Source organism: Dipteris shenzhenensis, chromosome 20 (genome assembly GCF_047967505.1).
Source record: "Dipteris shenzhenensis isolate YYH24624 ecotype China chromosome 20, Dip_SZ_1.0, whole genome shotgun sequence".
Taxonomy (NCBI): Eukaryota; Viridiplantae; Streptophyta; class Polypodiopsida; order Gleicheniales; family Dipteridaceae; genus Dipteris; species Dipteris shenzhenensis.
Window position 1 is genome coordinate 3,723,736 of NC_141615.1, and position 27,109 is coordinate 3,750,844.

The 27,109-nt window shown below is 42.0% G+C and overlaps 1 protein-coding gene across 2 annotated transcripts in view; it reads left to right on the plus strand.

Annotated features, from left to right (window-relative positions):
• LOC147889144 (uncharacterized) overlaps window positions 1-26,198 on the plus strand; it is a 60,578-nt gene extending 34,380 nt beyond the window's left edge. For both annotated transcript variants that reach the window (XM_087391725.1, XM_087391726.1), the window contains exons 3-4: window positions 15,429-15,638; window positions 25,993-26,198. In XM_087391725.1, coding sequence (XP_087247851.1) covers window positions 15,429-15,638; window positions 25,993-26,160 — 378 coding nt within the window. In that variant the 3' untranslated portion in view covers window positions 26,161-26,198. The remainder of the gene's footprint in view (window positions 1-15,428; window positions 15,639-25,992) is intronic.
• Window positions 26,199-27,109: the final 911 nt, after the last annotated feature.

The window sequence follows — 27,109 nt, forward strand, 5'->3', positions numbered from 1 at the left end:
TCATAGACCCATTGGTCTTTAGTAGACTTTAATAAACTTTCTTTTTTTTCCTTTCTTTCTCTCTCTCTAAACTAGATTACCTTTGATGTGCACAAGTGCATGATGAAAACCCTCACATGGTATCACAGCCAAGTAATTTCTTAGAGAAGAAGTTCAAGAAGACATCTGGGAGAAACATATACATGGCTGGTCAAGATAATTGGATAATCTGCATACACCAAGGCTGATTGGTGCTTGAGGGGTTGATCCACATTAGCCAAGTGTGGAAGACTATTTCTTGCCGTCTGGACAAGGGACCTATAGTGAGCAGTGCAGCAAGCCATCGAGAAATATATTTCCAGTTTGCTGTATTTTTGGACAGCAAGGTCTCAGTTTTCAGCTCTTATATTTTCAGCAAGAAAAGATTTGAGATGGAAGCAACAAGATATCTTCCCATTGCTAACTTTGTGGACCTAAGTATTCACTATGGAAGATCAAGGCTTTATGCGGTCCGTCGGTACCTTTGCAAAGCCCAACCGATGGGGTTAAGCGCTATATTTTTCAACAACAAAAGCCTTTCATACGATAGAGACTTGCACTGGCGGTTAATCATCAACATCCGCTAGACACATCAATCGACTCGCAACTCCTCCATCAAGAACTAGAGCAGTACAGGTTTGCAAGGGTGACACCCAGCCTATTGAATAGGACATAAACAATAAAATCCACATCTACATATACCACCAATGTATATCTACATGATTCCCTACGTTAACAACCCCTTTGTCCCTAGAAGCTTCTTTCCACACTTAGCATCTTGCCAAGTGTCCATTCCTTATACTTCTCCCCATAGGTTATTCTTATGCTTCTCTAAAGGGGTTACAATTAAATGCTACTTGTATTAATCACCCCTAGGCAATTAACAGCCTACAACCTACAATCCATGCATAAGGAAATCTTAGGAGACCTTAGTCCCCTTTCACCCCTCATCAAGTACTTTGACAAAACCCCGTCTTTGGCCATTAGTTTGACCGTGTAACCTGCAAACCAAATAGAATCTAGACCATGATTTCATATATAAAACCAAACCAATACGTACAACAATTTACACACTAGGTTACATCAAAGGTCTTATGGTCTATCTAAAGATTTCTGTTAGCCAATCCATCCGAGATCATGTCGCATTCAAAACGGAACGTAACAATAGTGACAGCTTTATCTATCTAAAGACTTTTGTTAGCCAATCCATCCTAGGCCATGTTGCATTCAAACTAAAAATTAACAATAGTGGCTCCAACTGTGTTTATGGGAGGAGTAGGATGCAAATGCGGATAATGTGATGTCATTGATTCTGAGATCTTTCAAAACCTAGATTGCAGCTTATGCTTGGGTACTGATGAGAACATAAGGGTAGCCTTGCTTACTAAGTTATTTTATTGTATTTTTCTCATGTACTCATAATTTTATTTAAAGTCGCTTACAAACTCCTTTCTTTCCTTTGTTATTTTGCTTGTTTAGTAAAAATTTTAATTTGTAAGATTAGAGTCTTATGAAGGTATATATGAAGATTAGATATATTCTTGTCTTATGAAGGTATATATATAATTGATTCAAATGGCTCGTAGCGTTAATGATGCATGGCTCATTTTCAAGCATTGGTACAAGACCGGCGTTTTATACTCAAGCAAAGGGCAAGGGCAAGGGAAAGGGAAAGGGAAAGGAAGGATCTTTAAATAACGATGGTCATCAGAAAGGATCTTCCGATTCAAAGAGAAGGTTAAGTGCTTCTTCTATAACAAGATGGGGCATTAGTAGAAGGCAGCCAATAAGAATGGATCCTTGCATCCGAGCAACATAGCCTATGCTGTCCATTAGCAACCTCAACTATCAGCCCATGGTCGATCTCTGTGGCAACAAGCCCCATCTCCTATAGACTCTGGGGGCTGATGAACTGTGCGCGCTTCCACTATCCACAAGCCTATGAACAATCTTGCCCTCAATGTCACCCCTCAACCCATAGTCACCAGAAATGTTTCTAGAAACGGGTTTGGGGTTTCAAATAGAAACATTTTGAAAATCTTAGAGATGTCTCACCTAGAAACACACATAATTAATAGAATATAACAATATATAATTTGAAACACTAAAGTCTAATACACATTTTTGAGGACTCAAACTTGCATTCTATTGATTTTATTGTCCCCATGGGACCACTTCTAGTGTCTAGACATGAATGATCATCCTCATTTTTTGTCTGTCTGTCACTTCATAATATAGTTAAAAGTTAAAAGAATGAGCTAATCTCCTCGTTTAGAGAGCAAAAAGAGTAGGAAGAAAAGGCTCTAAAAATCAGGATTGTGGGGATAGGGAAAAAGTGAAGATGAGGACATGGAACAAGTCCTTGCCAAGGTCTTCTAGAAAACAATGTACATTTCTTCTACAAGGTGGCAGAACTCTGCTTACAAAATTCACGTCCCCGTGACATACCCCCCTCTAGAAACAACAAACATAATTGTTTACTCTACTCCAAATTATAGCAAATAACAATGAAAGAGATAGGGCATGAATAACCCATCCAATGATATACAACTGGCCATGAACATATGGTCTAGGAGAGCACGTGAATCCATCCATAAGTCCAGGCATAACCAACTGGAGTGACTAGTACACTCATCATAAGGGTCTCATGGCAAAAATACTATCAGCCAATAGCACCTCTGGTGAACATGAAGTATCACCAAGCGACCCTATGATACCCTATGAGCTGTCCGTCGTGAGGAGGTGGAGGCATGACCCCCCTCGTGCGCACTAGGTACTGCTCCAGACGGATGCTTGGCTGAACCTGTATGTCCCTCAAGTGCAATCGGCATAAGCTGGAATGCATCCAAATAGAGCTGCACTAGCTAAGGTGAATCTGCTTGTTCACCTTCCTCCAACCACTTCGCATCCAGCGCTGAATAATTCTTAAACTTTACCAAGTAGCGATGCTGAGTGCGACGCCGTACTTTCCTGTCAGAGTTATTTCCAGGAGAGGAGGCCTTCAGAGTAGGGAAGAAAGGGGAAAAGCCAAGATAGATAGTGGTGAAATTCCAGGACGTGTAGTCTCATACTGGGAAACAAAGACCTCACATGAAGCTAATAAAGTGTGAAAATCAAGGTGCTTGAAATAATCAGAATTGCAAAGAAAGAGGGGAAGAGTGCTTATTTGAAAGATGGAAAAGTTATCATCATAGAGAAAGAGAAGGGAAAGGAGGGGAGAAACAAAAATAGGAACTTGAGACTCATAGGATGGAGGTATGGAATATGAGAGGATGGGCCTTAGACAAGGCTGTTGCACTGGAAGAGGAAATCTCTAGCTGATATATTTATACCTCTAGAGACATGGGAACATGAAGAAAACAAAGCCCCAGACCTACAGGGAATTTTAAAGACATCAATATGGAACACCAAGAGATATATAGGAGGAAGAGGATTTGTGGGGATTGCATGCTACATCAGCAAGAAATGGGAGAAGTCAGCCAAGATCATCAAGGAGGACATTGTTAGAATTATTATTATATTCTAGCAGTGACCAATGTAATGTAATAAGTAGGTTAGGGGCACTTTTCCCTCCTTTTAGAGGTTTTTTTCCCTAACCATAGTTAGTTCACTAACTACGGTTAGTGAAGGATAAGGTTTTGTCACTTAGACAAAACCTATCCCACTTCTTGTACTACTCACTGCATCTATTGCAAGCACTACGTTCAGCTCTCTTGCTCTCACACTCTCTTTTTTAACATTTGGTATCAAAGCAAGATCTTGCTCTTTGCTTCCTAGCCCGCAAGCTTCCTGCTCCCAGCTCCCCGCTCCTTGCCCGCAAGACCTTCTTGCTCCAAGCTTCCTACAGTCCGTCCGTACAGTTCGTCCGTACAATATGTACGGACTGATTCCGTACAACAGTCCACGCTTCAGTTCTCGAGGTGCCGTACACCCTACGTCGTATGTACTTGCAACGCCGTCAGGTCCGTACAGTCGTATAAGCTCACGGAGCTCCCGTAGTTCGTACATTTGCTGTACAGTCGTCGTACACCCGTTGTACTATTTTTCGTACATTCATCGTACGACATCCGTACTTGCACGTGTGGATCGCCGTATTGCTTCCGTACACTTACCGTACACCTTACGTACAGCGTCGTACAATGCCACTGTACATTCCGTATAGTCGTACGAACTGGTTCCGTACAAATACACAGTCTGTATCTGTTTTGTACGTGTGACTGTACTTCTTCCGTACAGCTCTCCAAAGTTTCGTACACTGTACGTACGGATTTTCTACATTTTGCAGCTCGTGTACTTTTGGTTGGCATCTGCACTTCTGTTCAGGTTGTCCAAGAAATTGGGGCTTTTGCAATTACACTGCAATTTTGCAGTGAAATTTGGGGCTTTTGCAGGCAGAGTGCAATTTGTGCAACATTTGGGGCTTTCAAACCTTTTGCCCTCTTTTGTATGCAATTTCCCACAAGAAATTGGGGCTTTTGCATTTGAGTTGCAATTTTGCAGGTAAAAGAGCATTTTGGAAGTTTGCAAACTGGACTCAGTACAAGTCAAATTGCAGACTTTTGCCACTTTTTGCAGATTTTTGGGCATTGAGCAGAGCATTGTGGTGCATTTTAAGCCTTTGATAGGCTATGATAGTATTTGTCACTGTGGGCATATTTTTCTTTGCAGATTTTACTTGTGCATTTTATATCCCAAGAAGGGATTTCACTCGGTCAATTTGCTGTATTTTTCGAGATTATCTGGTGCAAATGGCTCAGAACAACTCAAATGAGGTGTTCGGGGTTCTCACAAAGGAGGATAAGTTGGATGGCACCAACTACTCCTTGTGGAGTTTCATGGTTCGCAATATCTTGGTTGGCATACATCTTTGGGATTATGTCAATGGAGATGAAGAAAGACCAGATACAATGCCTATACCTGTCACTCCCACTGCTGGAGGCAGGGGAAGAGGTACAAATACAACACAAGTGATTGGAGCAGCCGCTCCAGGAGCTCCCATAGCAGAGCAGAAAAGATGGGACTCTAGAGATGCACAAGCTCTTTCAATAATTTCTCTTTCCGTCAAGAGATTCATTATACCTAATATTCGGTCATGCAAGACATCTATGGCAGCTTGGGTAATACTTGAGAGTATGTTTGCAGCAAGAAATGATGCTAGGGTTTCCTTTCTGAAGCGAGAACTTTTCCATACAAATATGGAGGAGGGAGATTCCATGAACTCTCTCCTCACAAAGCTTCAGGATCTCAAGGAACAATTGCTGAATATTGATGAAGTCATTCCGGATTTAGAGATGATCACTACCACTCTGAACTCTCTTCTTGAGTCCTATCTCGGTTTCCACACCTCACTGAATTTGTCACTGAGGGGGGGCAGCAATTCTCTCTCCTTTCATGAGTTGGTAGGACTTCTGTTGCAGGAGGAACAAACATGCAGAAATATGGCAACCTGGGCTGGTGAGCATGCTATGCTCTCCAAGTTCAAACCCAAGGGTAAAGGGCAGCATAAGCCACATGTCAATCAGCCTACACATCAGCATAAAGCTGATTCTGGATAGTCTTCTTATAAGGCACAGGGTGATACAAATAAGCAGAAAAAGAAGGGCATCTGTCATTATTGCTAGAAGCCAGGTCATTATATTGGAGAGTGCAAGAAGCGCATAGCCAAAGAGAAGAAAAGGGATTCCGGTATGGCAGTGTCAGATGCATCAGTTCCACATTCTCATGATGGAGGAGATGTTGCAGCCAACTTGGTTGAAGAGCACTATGCCTTTTTGTCTTGCACTCCAGATTTTTTAGTGGGTAGTTCAGATACTACAGTCACTAATGATGATGATCCATATGCTTTCTTGACTTGCGGTTACGATCCTTCAAAGGATGAATGCTCTTTTAGTGTTGATGAGACACTACATACTTGGTATTTTAATAGTGGTGCTTCAAAGCACATAACTTCCAAGAAAAATATGTCTGTGACTTTGCATTCTTCACCTACCAAGAAGAAGGTAACTTGTGCAAATAATTCTTCTTATTCAGTGTGTGGAGTGGGAGACATTATTCTCACATCCACTGATGGCACAGATTTCAGAATTTCAGATGTACTCTTTGTGCCAGGAATTAAGAAGAATTTGCATTCAGTGTCCTCCCTCAATAGAGGAGGATTTCAGGTTGTTTTTTATGATGACAAGTGTGCAGTTAGAGACAAAGAAAATGACTATGCTTTGAGGTTGTCTGGCACTTTGTATCGGGGTCTTTTTCAGCTTGATTTATATGAAAAAAGATCCCATCTTGCATTATCAGTTAGCACTCCCACTGCTGCGATGCAGAATGAGGAGTTATGGCATGCCAGGTATATAGGCACATGAGCTATGGCAGCTTAATGACACTTCAGAGGCATGATATGGTTGATGCATTACCTCCTTTGGAGTCGCCTCCTCCTCATGCATGTGAAGGTTGCATTCTTGGCAAAATGCATAGGCTTTCCTTCAAAAAGGATGGTGCAGTAAAAGCTACAAGAAAATTGTAGCTTATTCACAGTGATGTCTGCTGTCCCATGTGGACACCTGCTTTTGGGGGTTATCTCTATTTTGTTACATTCATAGATGACTTTACCAACTACACTTGGGTCTATGGTCTCAAGGCAAAATTAGAAGTGTTTATACATTTCAAACACTTTGTGGCTATGGTTGAAAATGAGAAAGGACTCAAGGTGCAGACACTTCGCACAGATCGAGGGGGGGAGTATATGTCTCATGAATTTGAGACATTTCTGAAAGAAAAAGGCATTATGCATCAGCTTATAGTGAGGCTTACACTTCAACAAAATGGCAAAGCTGAACGGAAGAATCGCACCGCCATGGAAATGGATAGATGCATGCTTACAAGTAAGAAGTTGCCTCACAGGTTTTGGTTGGAAGGCCTCATGTGTGCCAACTATATTTTAAATCGGGCTCCTACAAAGGCCTTGAAGACAATCACTCCCTATGAGGCATGGCATGGGAGAAAGCCTTCAGTGGACCACTTCAGAGTTTTTGGTTGTGTTGCATATGCCCACGTGCCTGTGGAGTTCAGACACAAGTTGTCAGATAAGGCACTCAAATGCATTTTTGTGGGATATAGTTCACAAAGCAAAGGCTATCGTCTCTACAATCTGCTACACGCAAGATTTTTGTTAGTAGAGATGTTATATTCTCTGAAAATTCTGCACATACACATGCTGAATTTCAGATTCCGGCCTCTTCAGATGATGTGTTTGAGGGGATGCTTCCTATTGCTCACCGGATCGAATAAGGAAGTAATTGCAGATTTCAAAGCCCAATTGAAAGCTACATTTGATATGTCAGACTTGGCTTTTTGGGGATCCAGTTTATTCAAGAGAAACGTGGCATTGTTATGTCTCAGTCCAAGTATGTTCAAAAACTCTTGGATAGATTCAATATGCATGATTGCAAGCCTATGTCCACTCCCATGGAGCCGAGGCTGAAGTTTACAATGCGTGATGCGGGTGAATCAATTGATGTCACACTCTATAGTCAGGCTGTTGGATGCCTCATTTATCTCTGCAATACATGACCTGATATTCAGTTTTCAGTTTCTCAGGTGAGCAGGTATATGCACAGCCCAAAGATTATGCATTGGCAGGCTGTAAAATGCATCTTCCGTTACTTGCAAGGTACAAAGTCTTTTGGCTTGATGTTTCCCAGGGGGGGTGACTTGCAGATGCATGCTTACAGTGACTTAGATTGGGCTAGAGACTATGATACTAGGCAGTCCACCAGTGGGAATTGTTTCTTTCTAGGACATGCTTGCATTTCTTGGTTGAGCAAGAAACAGTCTACAGTGGCTACCTCCTCATGTGAAGCTGAGTACAGGGCAGCTTTTACAGTGACAGTTGGATGTGTTTGGCTGCGTCGTTTGTTTGCTGATCTTCATCTTTCATTGGAGGGTCCTTTTCCGATCCTCACTGATAGTCAGAGTGCTATAGCAGTGGCAAAGAATCATGTGTTTCATCCTCGCACGAAGCACATTGAGGTTCATTATCACTATGTCAGAGAGAAGTTGCATGCAGGAGAGATCAGTATGATCTATGTGTCAACACATGACAATGTTTCAGACATCTTCACCAAAGCACTTCCACATGAAAAGTTTGAGGCATTTCGTAGTGCCGTGAACTTATCTCCTTTTGGTGATTGATCATTTCCTTGTACATGACATTGGCACTGCAGGGGGGTGTTAGAATTATTATTATATTCTAGCAGTGACCAATGTAATGTAATAAGTAGGTTAGGTGCACTTTTCTCTCCTTTTAGAGGTTTTTCTCCCTAACCACAGTTATTTCACTAACTACGGTTAGTGAATCACTTAGACAAAACCTATCCCACTTCTTGTACTACTCACTTCATCTATTGCAAGCACTACGTTCAGCTCTCTTGCTCTCACAGGAACTCATTGTGGGCAGACATGATACAATGTGTCAAAGAACTATGCGAAAGAGAAGGTTAGACATGATTTCTTTGTCAAAGAAGCACACAATGCCATAATGGAAGAAAGATAGGGAGGCTGGGCTGAAAAAGCTAGCAAACAGAAAGGCTCTAGACACCCAAGGCTTGGTGGCTGAAATGCTTAGATGGGGTGGGACAAAGACAAAGAGGATGATTACCTTGCTCATGAATAAGGCCCTAGAAGAAGGCTTGCCCTCAAAATGGCAACTAAGTAGGATTGTGCCAATCCACAAGGGAGGGGATAGCAAGATGGAAAAAAACTAAAAGACCATCATGCTGGCAGCCTTACGGCGAACTATATGGAACCATTCTTGAACAAAAAATCAGCAAGTGGGTAGAGAAACAAGGGGTCAGGGCATCGTCACAAGCAGGTTTTCGTCCCAAGCACTCGATGGTAGATCATGTGGTAGCCATAAGAGCAGCAACTGAGGGAGCAAAGAACAAGAACGGGGCCATTTATTGCTACTTTGTAGACTTCATTCGACACAGTACCATGTAAAAAACTATGGGAGAGACTAGAAAAGCTTCAAGTTCCCTTGGAACTCAGAGAAACCACATACAGACTCTACGAGAAGGTACTAGCTGAGCTAGCACAGCCACTTGTAGATGGATCTAGTTCCGAAGAAAAGGCGATGATAAGCGACGATATAGGGGTCAAGCGGAAATGCCCCTTGTCACCAACTCTCTTTGGTCTCTTCATAGTCGAGTTGGAAGATTGGATGACAAAAAATAGCAAAGGAGTCCACTTACGCACGATTATTGCTCATTTATGCGGATGACGTGGTCTTCTTTGCAAAAGATAAGAGTGATATGCATGTGCACTTGGATGCCTTTATAATTTCTGCAAAATTCAAAGATGCAGGTCAACATAGCGAAATCCAATCGGGTCTCAAAATAAACAGATAGCTTTCACATTTGAAGGGGAGACTATGGAAATAGTCACTTCAAACACATATCTAGGGCTGGATTTTACAGGTAATTACATTCTGCTAGACAGGATGATGCCGAAATCAAAGGAGCATTAAACGCCAAAGCATCTTCACAAAAGCACCACCTAATCACCCACATGTCCATGCAAAAGGCACTCCATGCATTGTGACACTCGTCCCCCCTATCCACTAAACTAGACCCAACCACAGTTTGCTTCTCTTGACACCCCCCTCAAACGAAGGATGGGTGAGTGAGATCCTCTGTGCTTGTTGTTGACAAATTTACATGTCCAAACCCAAAAGGGCCTTGTATCAAGACAACAGTCCAAAGAATCCAAACAACATCAAAAGAATTCTTCACAAAAACAAAGCGAAGAATATTAAAAGGCATGTTGCCTTGATAAATTCGCAGCTGATCAAATTTGAGCAACACGACACAAACGACACATAGCTTTGATGGTCTCAACCCTACTTGGTATTTTCAACCTTATTACAATGTTCAGGCTTGACTCAGGCGAAATCATCTTAGTTGCAGTCATTCACTTCACATAACCGTGCAACATGTTGAACTTCCACTGCATGAGCTATTCTTTGGCCTTCGTTGCTTCCTTGTTTCGCTTCTTTGTGTCTTCAGGTTTTCGATAATAGAATTCTTCTCGATGACTCGGTTTGTCACAATAGCTGCACTTGAAGTCGGTTGGAGTATCCTTCTTGATTTTGCCAGTAGATACTTTGATGCAGATGCTCTTTCTACCTTGTAACCTTCATTCAGTTTCTGCCGTCGTTCTTCATCAAGGAGTGTTGCTATCGTACTATCAAGAGACATATCTGCATTCACTCGTAATTTTTTTGTTATCTCATCATAGATCGGAGGGAGTCTTGAAAGCAATACTGCTCTAGAGTCATCATTGTCAACTAGGTCTGCAGTGTTCATAATATGGTGTGCATGGTGATTGATGAATTGCCGCTTCAATAAAATGAAATTTTCAAACGCGGATCAAAAAGAGTCTCAATTGTGACCTAGTTATCATGTAGGGACTTTGGGAGGTCCAGGTGATGATGGAAGTTGCTACCCAGTGCTCTGCCAAGTATGCCGAGTGCTCTCTCATTTTTGGATTCCCACAGGCTCGTCGTATCAGGAGCTTCCTGCTTGGCTTCACCGGCCATCTTCTTTTCTGACCTAGAAACCATCCCTTCTCCTTGAAGTACAATCGAACACTTAACTGCCATGCATGGAAATTCACAACATTGAAGGTCTCGAGCTTCACTGACTCTCCCTTTGATTCGATACTAGTGTAACCTGCTTTGATACCAAATGAAGAAATCAATAACTATTTGAACTAGTATACTGCATGCAATATAACAATAGGAGTAACTAAGAACACTGCAAAAGATATAACCACTGAAAATACTTGTATTTCTTGGAATGCAAAAGGAACTACATGTTGAGCTGAGTTATATGACGAGGTCAAAGGTTGCTGCAGGAAAAATCCCGCTTTGGATCACGGGCTATTTGCTAGGCTGATGCCGGAATCAAAGGAGTGCTAAACGCCAAACCATCTCCACAAAAGCACCACCTAATCACCCACGTGTCCATGCAAAAGGCACTCCATACATTGTGACACTTGTCCCTTTATCCACTAAATCTATCTACTAGAACCAACCACAGTTTGCTTCTCTCAATAGAGATATCCCTTCAAAGGAATCTAGACTTTTACTAGTCATGGTAAAAGGAGAAGTATCAGCTCTAGAATCTTTTGAATGTACTCAGAAGTTGGTTCTGGCTCGCTCACTCAGTTCTCATTTGAGGTTTTCGAATAAGTTACAGTCAACATTCATTTGAATGTTCGAATTTTGATTCTTTCCTGAATCAAGTTCAGTGCGGTTATTTAATGTCATGCCAGACATATAGTTCCTCTTTCAGAACTGGATCCTGTATAGTATCTGTAGGGTAGTATCTGTACTGTCATCCCTTAGAATCCATCTGAGTACCCATAGGTACAAGACAAGAATTAGTATACTTTAGTAGATATCATATTTAATTACAGCACCAAAATAAATTTCTTTACATGAAGTTAAATATGACTTTCTTACCCAAAATCATTTGGTAAATTACTAGTCACTTTAACCAATATCCTTTGGGTAACTACAGCCCATTGGGTATGTCTTATTAGACACACTCTCAATAGATAATGCAAGATACTACAAGGTATCAAGCAGCTGAAGTTCTCAACTTCATCAGCTCTTAGCAAAGTTATTAGCTTTGCTAATGCTAAGTACTTGAACCATATACCAATTGTTAACATCAAGGGCCTGTATGTAACAGTTCTACATTCCCTGCCACATAGGAATTCTGATGCATCCACAATAGTATCGGTAGTGTCCATACCATTCCTCAGGATGACCTATCTGGATCATAAAGTGTAGACCTTTGTTAGATCCATGTTCATATGAAGGTCTACTAGAATCCTTTTCAGGATCCATGAATCTATTACTAGACTATGGAAAATCATGCCAGATTTTCTCCTCTCTCCCTCCCTTAAAGATAACATAAGGGATCCTAGAGATATAAGCAATACCATGGCCATGAGGGAGAGGTGCGGGTAGAAACTCAGACATGTATGCAACTTGACTACATCATGTCTGACATGAAGAGTTCCGTCCATAAGTTCAACTCTTACTTAGAGTTACCTTTAAGTTACGAGAAGGTATTCTTTACCAAGGAGTCCTCTTCTTTTCTTGCTTCACCAACGGGAAAGTAACCCAAACTGTCTCACCAAACGGGATCACTTATCCCAAGTGTAGCGAGAATTCCATGTTTCACTCCCGCCAAATCCAGGCATAAACAATTGCATAGCAGGTTGAGATTAAGCGATTGAAAGGCAGGCGGCAATAGTAGGCTGGACGAAAAAAACCGATCAGTTACTGGACAGCAAACAACAAATCGGCAAAAGATAAGTTATTCACTATCCATTTTTGGATTTCACCAAGCCTATGTAGGATTAAATAGGCCAAGGCTGTGCTTGAGATAAAAGGCAATTTGAGCTTGCAGAGCCTGATTCATGAACACTTGTGGCTGAGTGCTAAAAGTAATTGCTAACCTTAAAAAGTTAACTAAAATTGATGAAAAGCATACTACTATTAGCCTTTGATCCATCACTGAATCGGAACCTTACTTTATGAATTGACATCATTTACCTTTAGTGCAAGGAAACCTTGGCTGAAAGCTACCTCTATGCAACCATGAATTAGCACCGTCTGCCATCAAAACTTCAATGCACTGAAAGAATATTGCATGCACCCACTTAAATTCATGCAACTAATTCACACAACCACACAATCTCCTTGACTTGACCCAATTTTGGGGGGACATGCAAGGAGTACTGCAATTAACAATTGTTGCAAATTCCTCACCTCCAAAAAGAGGCAAAGTAGTCCTAATAGTTTCTGCTCAGTTCTAGCCAGACGTCCTACTTTCCCTCAGCAATCTCATCATTTGTTAACGCTTAACAAGTTGCTGCATCTTGAGTCAGCTTTCAAGGACCACATCAAAGCTATCCCACACTGCTCAGGGAACCGATTCATGTGATTCTCACATCACCAACTCTACCAGTTGGTAATTTGGAGTCTGAGAGTTTCTAAACTGCTTGTTCAAGCCGAGCCAGTTTTACCAAGAGTAACATCTATCACATCGCTTTTCTGCAATATTGTTACAGCCAAGCAATATAGTGCTGGCAATAAAGGGTGTTGCGGGACTTTCTGCTACAGCTACCTGTACTGCAAATCAGATCTCAATCCAAGCTGTTCCTAAATAATAGAATCAGCTTTTCCTCAAGCACAGAGATGCTTGTCCATCTAGGATTTTCTCAATCCATTTCTAGTAGCTTCTGCTAGGAGCATGTGCGATGAACATACTCTCTTAAGAAACCACACTTTCGTCTAGGGCAACTAGACTGGACAAAGCTTGAAGCTGGCTCTAATACCAAATGAAACATCCCCAAACCAGGTCTAGTAAACATCAGACCCTGATAGGGTAAAATTTCAAGCCAGAGTCCTAACAAACCACGGGATGTACCCATTTGCAACCCCTAAGGGTTGGAGCTAGCAGCTCACCTCCTAGCTGTAGGCTCAATACATCGAGCCACCCTCGAGCTAGAGGTCTCACCACAGAGAGCTAGCCAACCTGTTAGCATGCATGCCCTAAAGTGGCTTTACTTTAGTTTGCGGGCCATACTTTTTGCTGAGCTACTATCATATTAGCAAGTCAACTCTGTTCACAAGATCTAGGACTCATCCTTGCTAGCTTTGGTCACAACCCTAGGTTATTCATCATTGGGCTATGTTGATAAGAGTAAGGCATAGACCACCTCTAAGCTTAGATCTAAGCCTAGATCCCGGTTTGTCTGACCTTGGCTTTGGTTAAGCCTAGGACTCAGTTAGTCCAATCATGGACGTAACTCTTTGTGTCGTGTGTGTCCTCAGTATCTCTGGCTTGGCAGCGTCACATCGTCTCTCCTTGCTGATTCACGCTGCCCTCATGTCAGCTAGCTTCTCCTCCACCCCTTTTTTCCTAGAGTTGACTCAAATGCATAGAAATCTGTGACATATCATTGTGCTTGGTCTACCTCGGCAGCTTGCAGCGCAGTCACCTCCTATTGGTGTGTAATTTGTCTTAATAGTGTCTCTCTATGCCATCGCATCTCAATCAAATAGAGCCCAATGTAGACCTGGTCATAGAAGTGGATCAACTGTGAGAGTGGACCAAAGCTGTATCCCTTTGGAAGAGGCAATGGTATCGTCCCTGGATCTCATAGTAGGCTAGGCAGGCACGCAAGAAGTGCTCCTTCTTTGTCTTGACCTCCCCAAGCATGAATAACTTACAGATTCGTTGCTCTCTGGGTGTGCCTGTAGCTCTCCCTGCCTTAATCCTCATCTGATGGGACGAGATTTGCATCTGCCCAATGGCAATCTTCAAAGCGTGAGACCCCTTTGTTCCTCTAGGTAACGGGGTCTGATGATGAGTCCATACATAATGCCTGTCTGTTAGGCTTCCAGTTTTTCCATATGGCATTCCAATAAAGGACAGCCATGTGGCAATCACATGTGGACTCTACACTCAAGCATGTGGGCTGCATGCAGTGTCTGTGACACCTCAGTACTCTAATCAAGCTCAAGAAGAACGTCAAGTCAAGCTTATTGCACTCCTTATTTGGGGATCCTAGATGAGGCATTGAGCTTTATTCTGGCAGGGCCTTATTTATGCAGGAGTTCACAATGTGCTGCCTTAATTCCTCACCAAACCAACCATTCTAGAGGGTGTCATGCACTCGGAGTTATCCAATATGTTAGTACTACAGCATGCATGAAGATCTCCTAGTCAAGCATCACTTTCTTTATTCCTGTCCCAATACTCTCATGGGATGAGATAAAGTAGGTTGTGGACAGGTGGGATCTGTAACCTCCTTGTGGTTATGCTTATGTTTCTGAGCCATATATCTATGGTACTTAGCTTAAATCATGTATGCTGGCAGGTGGTCTACGTATGTCCTTCAAGAGATGCATTAGTCTCTCCCTTAGATAATAGTTTGTAGCCTTCCTGGTCTCACAATATCTTACATAGGGGTTGATGGCCTCTCTTTCCTTATACGAATTATTTGTCTATGTAGTTGCTTGCAATTTTCCTTTAATTCATGTTGGAGTCGTGATGGGCCTTTCTATGCTTTTTCGCCAGCAATATTGCATTGGACCTCAAACAAATAGGCGTAACAGCATTACACTTTGTGTTTGCCATTCCAATGATGTTGCTTGAATATGACTAGATTATGCATCTTTTTATTGATTAAGAGACTGTGGATGCTAAAAGTGACTTTGCAACAGCCAGATGGTTTGAGAAATGCTGAAATATCTGTAATTTAAAGCCAAAGTGTGTGGTGAATGTGTCATTGCAGATTTTGGTGCACCTTACACAGTTACTTATGTATTCCAGGTGTTGGTGGATGTGCCGTGCTCTTCTGAAAGGCATTTATTACAAAATCATGAAGAGCTTTACAAATGGACAGAGCAACGGACTGTGAATTGTGCCAAGAGGCAACTTGCTTTATTGAATGCTGGTCTAAAGAGTGTCCATGTTGGTGGTCTGGTGGTTTATTCAACCTGTTCTATAAGCTATACAGAAAATGATGGAGTGATAGAAAAGGTACTTTGTCTTATCATTTTAGAGTGTGAGCAAATACAATGTATCATATTTGTGAGAGCAGCAAAAAGAAGGTTGTTAGCAGATAATTTCTACAGAAGCAAAATGAGCTTCATAACACTTTGTTTACCACTGAGAAGTCTCCAGGATCCCACTACAATTACCTTACAGGGCAGCCCTTTGAGAGCTAGAGCCTCTACTAAGTGAGTTCATGTGTGCACGGTTGGGGACCAATACCCCGTCTCCTCCCCAATCGTCCACAACTTTGATCCTTTACAAATTACCACTCTAGGGTGTCCAAACCATTGACCTCCTCTGTGTCACAGTCGGTAGTCTCTGCCTTGAGGAGAAGTGTCCCTCCTGAACCCAAATCTGAAGAAGACCAGGTTTGGCATATACCTCCACCGACCATCCTCCATGTGTCTGAGATCATAGTGCATGAACAAGGCTTAGAGGGGCATTGCTGTCCTAGAGAATGGCACCTCCAATGGGCCTTGCAGCCCCTGATTCGGGGTAATTTTCAGACCTGTTTCAGCATTCTTTTAGTGGTCCAGCCAGTTTCAGTCCAGATGCACGCTGCTGCAGGTCGTTTTCCAGCAAAAACAGGTAAAAAATAGTAAAACACAAAGTGCAGCTGTTTTTGTGAATTTACTGTTTCAATTCAAGATTCGACAGGTTTTAAGGCCACCCTTGCTGTGTATCAGCTTTTGTGCAGGGGGAAACCTAAAAAAGCTGCCTTTGCTGTTTCAGGACCCTGAAACAGTTTTGTAAAACCTAAAACAGGCGATAGAGAAAAGGACTATCATATAGTCACTATAAACTCTTCAGAGTTTTAACCAGCTGTACAATTATGATAGCATCTGCATGTGTGGCAACAATTTCTTCTGAAATGAAAGTACAGAATTATAACATGCTAGATTGGGTCATGTGAACTATGAGAGTTCATGGTTATTGCAGAGACATGGGATGGTACAGAATGTCTTCTTTGGAGGTTCCTCCAAAGGCATGTCTGTGAAGGGTGCATTGTGGGAAAGATGCACAGGAATGCCTTCTAAAGGGATGCGTCTGTTAGATCTGAAAGAAAATTGCAGCTCATACACAGTGATGTGTGGTCCTACGAGGACACCATCTTTGGGACATCATCTATATTTTGTGACCTTCATGGATGATTTTACCGAATTCTCATGGGTATATTGCTTATAAAAGAAATCAGATGTCTTTCAGTGCTTCAAGCTGTGGCTATGGCTAGGAATGAGTTAGGGTGGAAAGTGCTGACTTTGAGACTCGATAGAGCGTTTTGATGGAAATGGCCGGATGCATGATTAAGGGAAAGGATTACCACAGATTTTGGATGGAGGTGATAATGTGTGCAACTGTTACGCTCAAGTCGAGGTAACATGACCTCGGAAGGGTCAGTCGGCATTTTCCTTTAAAGGATCAATGTTTGTATTATATTTAATTTGGGCTTCATGTAAATGATAAAAAAGGAATCAAGGTCAAGGTCCTTGGTGAGGGTGACATGGCACTAGACTAGGTGGATCTAAGGCTAAGGGACCTAAATGCATGAAATGTGCCAAGGGTCAAATGGTTTTAATGATTTCCCAAGAGAGGGGTAAATGATGCATTAAGGAGGGACCCTAAAATGAAGACATGTGGCATACTAGATCCATCTAGGGAATTTTGGGGCTTGGTGGAATTGTGTAAGTAAGAGCTTCATGTAACGATTTGAATAAAGAGAAAAAGCTGACTACTACCACCGAGGTTGGCTGGGAGGAAAATCCTTGTGCCTGTGCTCGTGATTCGACGTAAAGGATATGAGTAAACAAGTTTGCATCTAGTATTTGGTATCAGAGCCCTGGTCGTGGGATTGCATCGGGTTGTGGGAGTTGGAGCGACGCTTCGCTCAGAGTACAAAGTACGTTTAGGCTTGCCTTGGTCTGTCGTGCGGGTGTAGATCATCAACGAATTGTGTGAGCTGGTAGTTTGATTGGAAGAAATGCACATGAAGTCATACGGGATTGGAGTCAAAGACGAAAGCTGTGCGTGGACTTTGTGACGAGAATCTGACGAGCTGTTGACGATTTGAAGGCGATGAAGCAGGAGTTCACGACTGCAAGCAGAGGGCTATTCTGTCGTCACGGGACTTGCATGTACTACTTGAAGGGCGCTTGGAGTTCGATACCAAGGTCCATTTGTCTGGTGGAAAGGAGTTGCGTTGGATATTTGAGTGGCACACGTGCAGGTTTACGGGTAGTTCGTTAGCTTGGGTCGACGTTGAATTATTCTGGGGTAAACACAATTAAAGGCGCCCCAGGATATTCAATCCGATGGTGAAGAAAACAAGCCGATGCGACTATTCGCGATCCTGCTATCCTGCAATTGCGATGACGTTCGCAAACAACTAACCTCTGCAAACGCACGGTCGTCTCTATATTTCTTGGAATCAGTTTCACGGATACTTTGATGTTGCGGTTGGTTACGGTGGCAATTGATATCCAAGACAATTGGGAGTGACAAAACTGACGAGCAGATGCGCGAAGCAATTCTATTCCCAAACGAGTCCATCAACTGCCTCAATACTCCCTGTCGATCATACAGGAACCAAAGCCAAACCATGGATGAAAAGCCTTGAAATTTTCTTCTAAGTCTCCTGAACGGGCAGCTTTCTCACCGACTTGTTGCAGTGGCCACGTTTGGTTGCTGCCTATGAGTCGATTGCAAAAAGAAGTCCATGTGGAAAAGCTACGTAATTTTGAATTGGGCTGGCTGCTGCCTTCATACGTAGGGCTCTCTTCATTTGAAGGCGAGATAATAGAAGATAAATGTTGAAGTGAGAGCTGGGGTTTTTTCGGTCTCCAACGAGGGTGTAGCTGAGCCACAACAAGAACAACTTGATCTATCCATGTAGCATGAATGACCAGGGAGCTTTCTATGCCTTTTACGTTTTGTTGTGATATATGCTAGTTTATTTGCCTCCGTATTTGAGTTATTTCGGATTGCAGGAGTTTCCCTAGTATAGGGAAAAGTGGGGTTTGGTTACAGTGTGATATATGCCTAGCTAGCTGTAATTTGGAAGTTGGACTTTCGAATTGTAATTACAATTTCAAGCGGTGTTTTATTATTTTTTTAAAAAAAAAAACACCCATTGATCTAAATGGAAGTAGAAGAAGAAGCTTCTAGGATGGATCCGGTAGAGTCGGGAGTCCGGCCGACCCTGCAGGTGTCGCGTCCAGCAGGTCATACACTATCTGGCAGAATTGCAATGTTAGAGGATGCCTTGCAACAGATTTTAGCGCAGCAGTTACAAGCAAATGTAGGGCAATCTTAGCTCAGGAAAATGGTACATAGTATGTCTGCTAGACCATCCCATGAAGAGAAAGGTAAATCTCCAATGGAACCGGAGTCCAGTGTTCATACGGTCGAGCCTAGGAGGGCTAAGGTGCCTAATATTGCCAATTATAGGCCAGAAAAGTATTTTGGTCGGATGTCTGACCGTAGTTCCGATATCATTGAGACCTGGTTACACAAATGGGACGAGGCCTTCGCCATTTGTGAAATCAGGAATGATATGAAGAAAATCCGTGAGGCCATCCATATGTTTAATGAGGTAGCGGATAGGTGGTGGATAAAATAGTAGAAAGATGGAGTAGCATCCACTACTTGGAAGGGGTTTAAAAAAGAATTTAGAAAACACTTCTTACCTCTTGACGAAGCATCCTGAGCTTGGGATCAGTATCAAAACCTTCGTCAGAGAAATTTATCAGGGGCAGAATACACTGATAAGTTCAGAGAAAGTGTAATGAAGGTTGATGAACCTCTACCTCAGTCAATCCAAGTAAAAGATTTTATTTTTTGATTGAATGATCGGATAAAGATGGAAGTTCGGGCTAAGTATGCGAACACGCTAGATGAAGCAATTGCCATAGCCTTGAACTATGAGGATGCAAAAGAGAATAGACCAAGTGGGTTTGTGCAGGTTGGGACTCTGTATGGGTACCCGAAGAAAACTGGGTTTAAGAAGAAGTGGATTAGCAAAGGGAGTGCCTCATAGCCTAGTGGTCAAGCCAAGCAGGTGAAACCAGTTGAGACTCCTAAATCAAGTACCACCATTGGAATAAAAAGAAAAGTAACACCAATGGCAGCCCGGGCTTGGTCGAAGTCTTCTTTGAACCCAGAGCAACCCAGAGAGCAAAGGGAAAAAGCGAGGAGAGTTTTGGATGCCTTCAGCCTCATCAGTGGAAAGATTGTCCACGAAACAAAGATCATCGGATGGCTGAGATGGGTGGTCTCAGAATGCGACGTGGAAATGGAGGGAAGTCCCAGAGCAGAACATATGCAGATTCAGCTAGTGGGATCTTCTCAAAGGTCAGTACCTGTTTTGTTATGTGTGTCTGTTGCTAAGTTAGTAACTAGTGCACCTGATAATATCCCGTCAAAGCCCGCAGCAACGGGGTATACAGCCTTTGATGATACGGAGTTAATTAAGATGAAAGGGCAAGTAGCTGATCATGATGTCATTGTGTTGTTTGACTGAGCGTCAACGCATAATGTAATTAACTCCAAGCTTGTAAAGAGGCTGAAACTAAAGACTAGCCCATCTGACTATGCATATATAGTCAGAATGGCAGATGGAAGTTCAACTGAAGTATGGGACCAAAGGGTTACCCAGTTGGAGCTGCCCAAAAGGGATTTGCTTTGTATGGATCAATGATGCCTAAACTCCCCTATGCCTGGCACAAAATCATTGTTTGCCAACCAACCTTGGCATTGGTATTCAATGTGACATTCCAATTTGCCTACAAGAAGTTGTGACCAGCACACCATGCAGCCCCAATGAAACATAGTTGCACGAAATGCCGTTTCGGGAGCTCGAAACAGAAATGTCGTTTCCTGTTTCGAAAACCTGCTTTTTTGAAAATAGATTTTTTGGTAGCTTGCTGCTGTTTTCTGACATGATTCATGATCATGGATGCTACTATAGGTGCTTTTATTTTTCTGATATGTCACATGGTTCATGAATCATGATAATAGTAGATACCATGGATGCGTTGAACTTGTGTAGTTGTAAATTGTAATCCATTTCAGATTGTTGTTAGGTGACTATTGAATCATCATTCATGAATGATAGATCATAAAATCATTGATGTTGAAGCATGCTGCATCATGCATTAGGCATGACTGAATTAATGCTAAATAGCATAATTTCTCACTTTAAGCACCATATTGATAATTGTATTATGTATAAGCGATTGATTTTTATACCTAAATTGTACCATATTGCCGTTTCTTGTTTTGTTGTTTCAGCTGGGCATGAGACGTCGTTTTTCCCGTTTCTCCTGTTTTTCGTTTCGTTCAACTTTCGGCTGGCAACTATGCAATGAAAGCACTGTCAAGAGGCGATGTACCAAGCCGTAGCTAGAAGAAGCTAGTTCGCTGCCAGAGCTATCCTTGCTAGGATAGTCTACTCAAGCTATAGTATAAAGCTCACGTTGAACACTCTCTAGCACGACAATCAGTTGCTTTGCTAAGATGTCAAGGCCTACCTAATATCACAAGTATCTCACCATCTATCCTTTGGGAATCCAATGAAAAATTGAAGCCCTCTCCCAATCGTGATTTCCTTAGTCTACCCCTTGATTTACTCCATCTTAGCTCTTGATGTCTGACAACAGGATAGAAGTCGTTTGAAGCTGGTTTGAGTTCTCTTGTCACTATCCCTTTCATGTTGATTGCATTTGGTCATTTTAAAAGCTTGTTGTTGCTCCATTTGTTGTTGGAAGCCCCTATTGGCCATTTAGGCAATGAATAGGCACCCAGTCAGAGGGTGTAACCAGATTGGAGTCAAAGGGGCAGTGTGTGGATTTTATTCCTGTATTAAGGTCACTTGTTCAGTTTGAGATTTGTGTTGATGCTTGGTCACCCTGAGAGGCTGGTCAGTGGATTGTGGGTTTGCCAGACCTGTTCAGCAAGTTGGATGCTTTGTGGAATGCTTAGACACCTTTGCAGTTGGTGATGGACAATGGTGAATGCCTTAGCCTTGCCTTGGCACTTGGGCACTAGTGTGTGCACTAAGATGGAATGCAGGTTGTAGCCAAAGTTTGGCTTAGACAGTGGAATTGCCCATGGGGCAGAGCACAAGGGGCCTCCTCCCCGACATTATTCATAACCCTCAAACTAGTTTTCAAGAGAGGAGCATCCTGGACATCTTTAATTTTTCAGAGGCCGTTCACTAGGCACGGGAGAATCCGTAACCTCTCGCAATCCTTGTTTTGCATTTTAAGAAGGCCTATGATAAGGTGGATTGGATCGTCTTGGAGGGCACCATAAACAAATTGGTCTTTTCAGATTGATGGATGTGTGATTTTGTATGTAGGAAGCTCCAATTAGATTCTTATCGGGGGGGGGGGGGGGGGGGACCAAATTGGGAAGTTGATTCTCTCTCTCTCATTCAGTGTGATAGGGCTGCTCACCCCCTCCCTTTTTTTCTTTGTGGTGGAGGACAAGGGTACTCCGTACGTAGGCGGACGGATTAGTAGGGGTGCACTTCCCAACCCAACAAGACAAGGTATTGAATTCAGGGTTTGCACATGACACGAGGTTTGTGGAGGGTTCATCCTAGACCCTAGAGAGGCAGCAATGTAAAATCTGTCCAATCTCCTTAGAAGCTCATCATGCCGGCATTTGCCAAGGAGTAGTGGAGGGTTCCTTACATCTTGGTAAACTTTGCCTCAAGCCCAAGATCTCGACCGTTGGGATGATGACTTGCTCCCATGTGTCCCGCTTTAAGGGACCACAAATGCGAGCAGAGAGTGGGAAGTGGCCATGGGATCTCTTTCAGAAGAAATCCACTTGAAGGTTTTCTCTACAAATTCCATATTGTTGAAGTATCGTCCAACAATCTAGGAATCCATATTTCGTAAATCCCATCATGCTAGCACTAGCCAAAAGGAGTCCTGAGGCTCCCTGCATCTTGGTAAACTTTGCCTCATGCCAAGGATCTCGACTGCTAATGGAGATGATGAATTGCTCCCATGTGCCCTGCTTGAACGGAGAAGGAAGCCCCCCAAGCTTCCTCTCCACAAATTTCACATTATTGAAGTCTCTTCTAATAATTAAAGAATCCATGTTTGATAGACTTTTTTGAAGTTGTTGCAAAAGGGTGCTCTTTGCTGGAGGCCATTCAGGATCCCAAACTTGGCATCGCCAATCCTTAACATGAGTTTGGTAGAAGGACATAAAAATGTCCTAGGACACTTTTATATTCTATTAACTTAGCCACTTCCTAAAATTGTTCTTAAGGAATTGATAAGGTATTTGGGGTTTCGATTATCGTCCATAATAGTTTAGGTGCTGAAAAAAACTTGGAATTATTATGGATTGAAACTCACACTAGGACTTTGAGTATAGCCTAAAGTCTTAAGGTCAATCTATCATCAAAATTTCAAGCCGTTTTCTCAACTTTTAGATAAAATGACTCTGCTTCTTGATTAGAATGAGTTTTTTTAGTAGTTTTTAATTCCCATAGTCTAATAATAACTGTAGTACATATGTTTAGATTTTTTTAGAGTTAGATAATCATAGTTCTATGATTTATGGACTAAAAATTAAAATTTGTAAATTCGATCTTTTACACATTCATTTGTCATGTAAAACAAGTTCCAAACTTAACCATATTTTGTATATTTCTTCAATATGATATTATGGAGTAGCATGAGTTTTTAGAGGCTCTAACATGACGTGGAACATCAAATTAAACCTTATTTTAGTTGTTGATTATAGTGCAAATTTATGCTAATTTCAAGATACAAGGATTAATTGATATCATAGGAAACTTCAAAGGTCTAAAGTATTTTTATAGAGGGGATCTAGTCATAAATGAGTGATAAATGGAAAACTCTTATATATATAACACATTTGGATACTTCAGAATTATAAGCATGAGATTTGCTATGAATCCTATTTTAGATCCTGCCTGGGCGAAACACTGTGTTACTATACTTTTGTGGGCACTTTGTAATCATGTGTGATGCTATTTTTTGTTCCTTATATTTTTAACAAAAAGTCTTATTAGTCTAATTTAAGCTCAAGAGAGGGAATCCTCGAAAAACATATCAAGATTAAGTTCTGATTTTTTTGCCAAAACATCAATAGGACACTTCTATGTCCTGTTTTGCTACCAAACTAGTGTTAAGCTAGCGATATTGGGCATCTCACAATGCGCTCACCCTAGTCAAGAGGCTCAGGGGCAAGACCTAGCCCCCTGGAGACGAACTCTCCTACTACATCCCATAGTTGGGGACCAAGTCTTTGGGCTCCTTCTATTAAGGAGGTGGCTAACGTCTGCGAATGTTGACTCCCACATCATCTCATTTTGACACTGTGTGGCTTGTAGGTAGCTGCATCTAAGTCCTGCTTCATGGGATTGCCAACTCTCAAGGGTCAAATCATAGGAGGCTGAGGTCTCTTGTTACAAATCTGAGCACAAAGTTGGAAATAAATAGGTCAGTTCTCACACAAAGCTGCATAGTAAGAGTAATAACAACACACAGATCAAAGTCACCTGCCCTAGTGTGCCATATGCTACCATTGTTTACAATTTATTATATTCACTAAGGAGCTAAAGCATACATAGATGACGGCTGAAGTCTTAAGAAGGTGATGTATGTCTTGGTTGTGTGACTGTCATTTGTCACTTCAATGTTACTAGATACCAAAACGTTACCACATTATCATACTCCACCAAACTTTTATATGGTTTGTATAGAGTTTACTCATGGTCCATGTTTCTTGACAGAATGGATTTGTCGGGAACACCTTTGAAGATGAGCTTTGGAGGACGCATCAATAAGGAGGAGGGCGTAAGGATATATGGGTGTCTGTTTTGGGATTGTATTATCCTTCAATTGGGTCAGGATGTGTGTGTATTATTTGAGATCGGTGAAGGGTTTTTTTTCCAGGATTGAGAATGTTTGGGGCTGTGATTGATGGCTTGGATCTTTGTTTTCTGTATTATCCTTCAGGATGTATGTATACGATTTGGAATTGGTCAAGTGGTTTGGTTTTTCAGGATTGAGAATGTGTGCTTGGACCTTTTCTTGTTGTCCTTAAACTTAATCATTGGTCAGAGTAATAGCACGTGATGTAGAGGGTTGGGCTATGTTGGAGGGAGGCTGGAACGTCAACTTTTTCAGCTGGTACATTTAACTTTTTTGAAGCTTCAGTCCTTGTGAGAAGTATCCTTAATATTGAGTGGATACTAGTGAAGTCACTTCAGTCAGATTGTTTGAACCATTACTTTTCTGGATGGCTATCTGCGTATGGGGACTTCACGGTAGTTTTTATGTAAGAATCATTTATGTAATCGCTAGTGTCATCCAAGCTAAAATTTGTGGCAAGCTGCACTGGATTCTCTAGATTACACAGGAGGCTTCTCACTGTTTCAATGCAGGTTAATTGGTTTTGGGAGCAAGCATAGCGGAGACTGAGCTTCCAGTAGTACTATTTTAGCAGGAAATGGCGACAATCTGAGCTTCGCCTTTAGATTATCTTATGCTGGCCAACTGAGGAGATAGCATTTAGTCCTGTCAGTAGGAACAGGAAAACATGTATAACTTTTTCCTTGAATTTTTTGTGTATGATGTATTATTTGCATTGTCTTTTATATTCTGTTGGGAGCAATTTTTCATACATGATGCTGTTCTCAGGGACTCTCTATTTTGATGGGCTAAAAAGAGACATTTCCTCTGTCTTCTGTTCATTGCAAGGCCTAAGCTGAATCTTTTTGGTCCTTAAGCCTCTCTCTCTCTCTCTCTCTCTCTCTCTCTCTAGGAATCATAGATGCAATCGCTAGTGTTACCCAAGGTAAAATTGGTTTCAAGCTGCACTGAATTATCTAGATTACACAAAGTCCAGGAGGCTTCTCACTACTTCAATACAAATTTGGGAGCAAGCATAGTGGAGACTGAGTAGTACGTATTTAGCATGAAATGGCACCAACCTGAGGAGATGGCATTTACTCCTGTCAGTAGGAAGAGGGACACATGTAGAACTTTCCTTCTTGATCTTTGTGTAGGATGTATTTTGTAGACGTTCTGCATTGTCTTTTATTTTCTGTTGGGAGCTATTTTTCATACACGATGCTGTTCTAAGGAACTCTCTATTTTAATGAATTAAAAAGGGATATTTTCTCTTTCTCCTGTTCATTGCAAGGCCTAATATCAATCTCTTTTGGTCCTTAAGCCTCTCTCTCTCTCTCTCTCTCTGTCTCTCTCTGTGCAAGTTTGCTCGAGACTACAGAACGTCTTGATGCTTACATTCCTCACAATTGTCACACCGGATTGTTTGTGATCTGATGCAGGCATTGAAGAAAGGGAAGAATGATTTTGAAGTATTGCATCGGACATGGCTGGTTGGGGAGAAAACAGCATATGGATGGATTGTTCTGCCTGATGCAGAGGGTGGCTGGGGACCTTTTTACTTCTCTGTTTTGAGAAGGACTCAAAACACATCAGACAGTGGTTGTTAACATGATATGGTGATATGCTTTTGAAGCTGCACCAAAGGACTAAATTACCCGGTCCAATTACCCCGTCTCTCTTTGTCAAGGATTTCAAATTACCTGACACACCTACCTCGGCAGCTGTACACCGTCCAACCATCTTTGTTACTCATTTCTTTTCATTAGCTCCCTTGGTGGAATTGATTTAGAAACTTTGTCGACACACCGACATGGAGTTAGCATTGATTTAGCTTCCTAAATCGTTGATTGTTGATTCACACGATATGACCGGGTCTCCTAGTAATAGAAGCTAAAAACTTTGAAAAACAAGTTTAGGATGCTTTGGCTCTATAGATGGTGAAAGAACCAGCAAGAAAAGGAAGGACTGAACCTGGAATTTTTGAGCGGCAAGCGCCATCAGTTGCAACTAATATACTATGCTCAATGATAATGGAGGCCCGTTGCTGCATCTGTCATCCGAAATGGAGATTGTTAGGTTGCATTACCTATTGTCTTTGTCTTCTACGCTTGATTACAAACGTGACTTGCTACTGGTTCTACAGTTCCAAGTTCCTTTTCTCTCTCGAAGAATTAAAATAGCTGATTATCTCGTTTGCAAGGGTTATGCTATACGTTAGTGTTGTTGTCTTGTCAATCGGGTTGGAGACAAGGATCCGATGGGTCTTGTTCCGCAAGTCGTGCTCCAGGTTCTTGAACCCAATTCGTTTATGGAGACGCAGCACAAACCCACAGGTCCATGAGAGACTGCTACAATTTGAATCTTCCCTATTGTGCATTAAATGTAACGGGTGGCTGGCAGGCAATCAAAATGAACGGGTAAAGCTCCATCGGGTCAAATCATTGGGGTCCCATGTGCAACTCCAGGTCAGCTGGGAGGTGGGATCCTTCAGAAACAACAAACGCACCACGGTGAAATAGTCGCTGCTCTTATGGGATAAAAATAGAGAAGGATAGT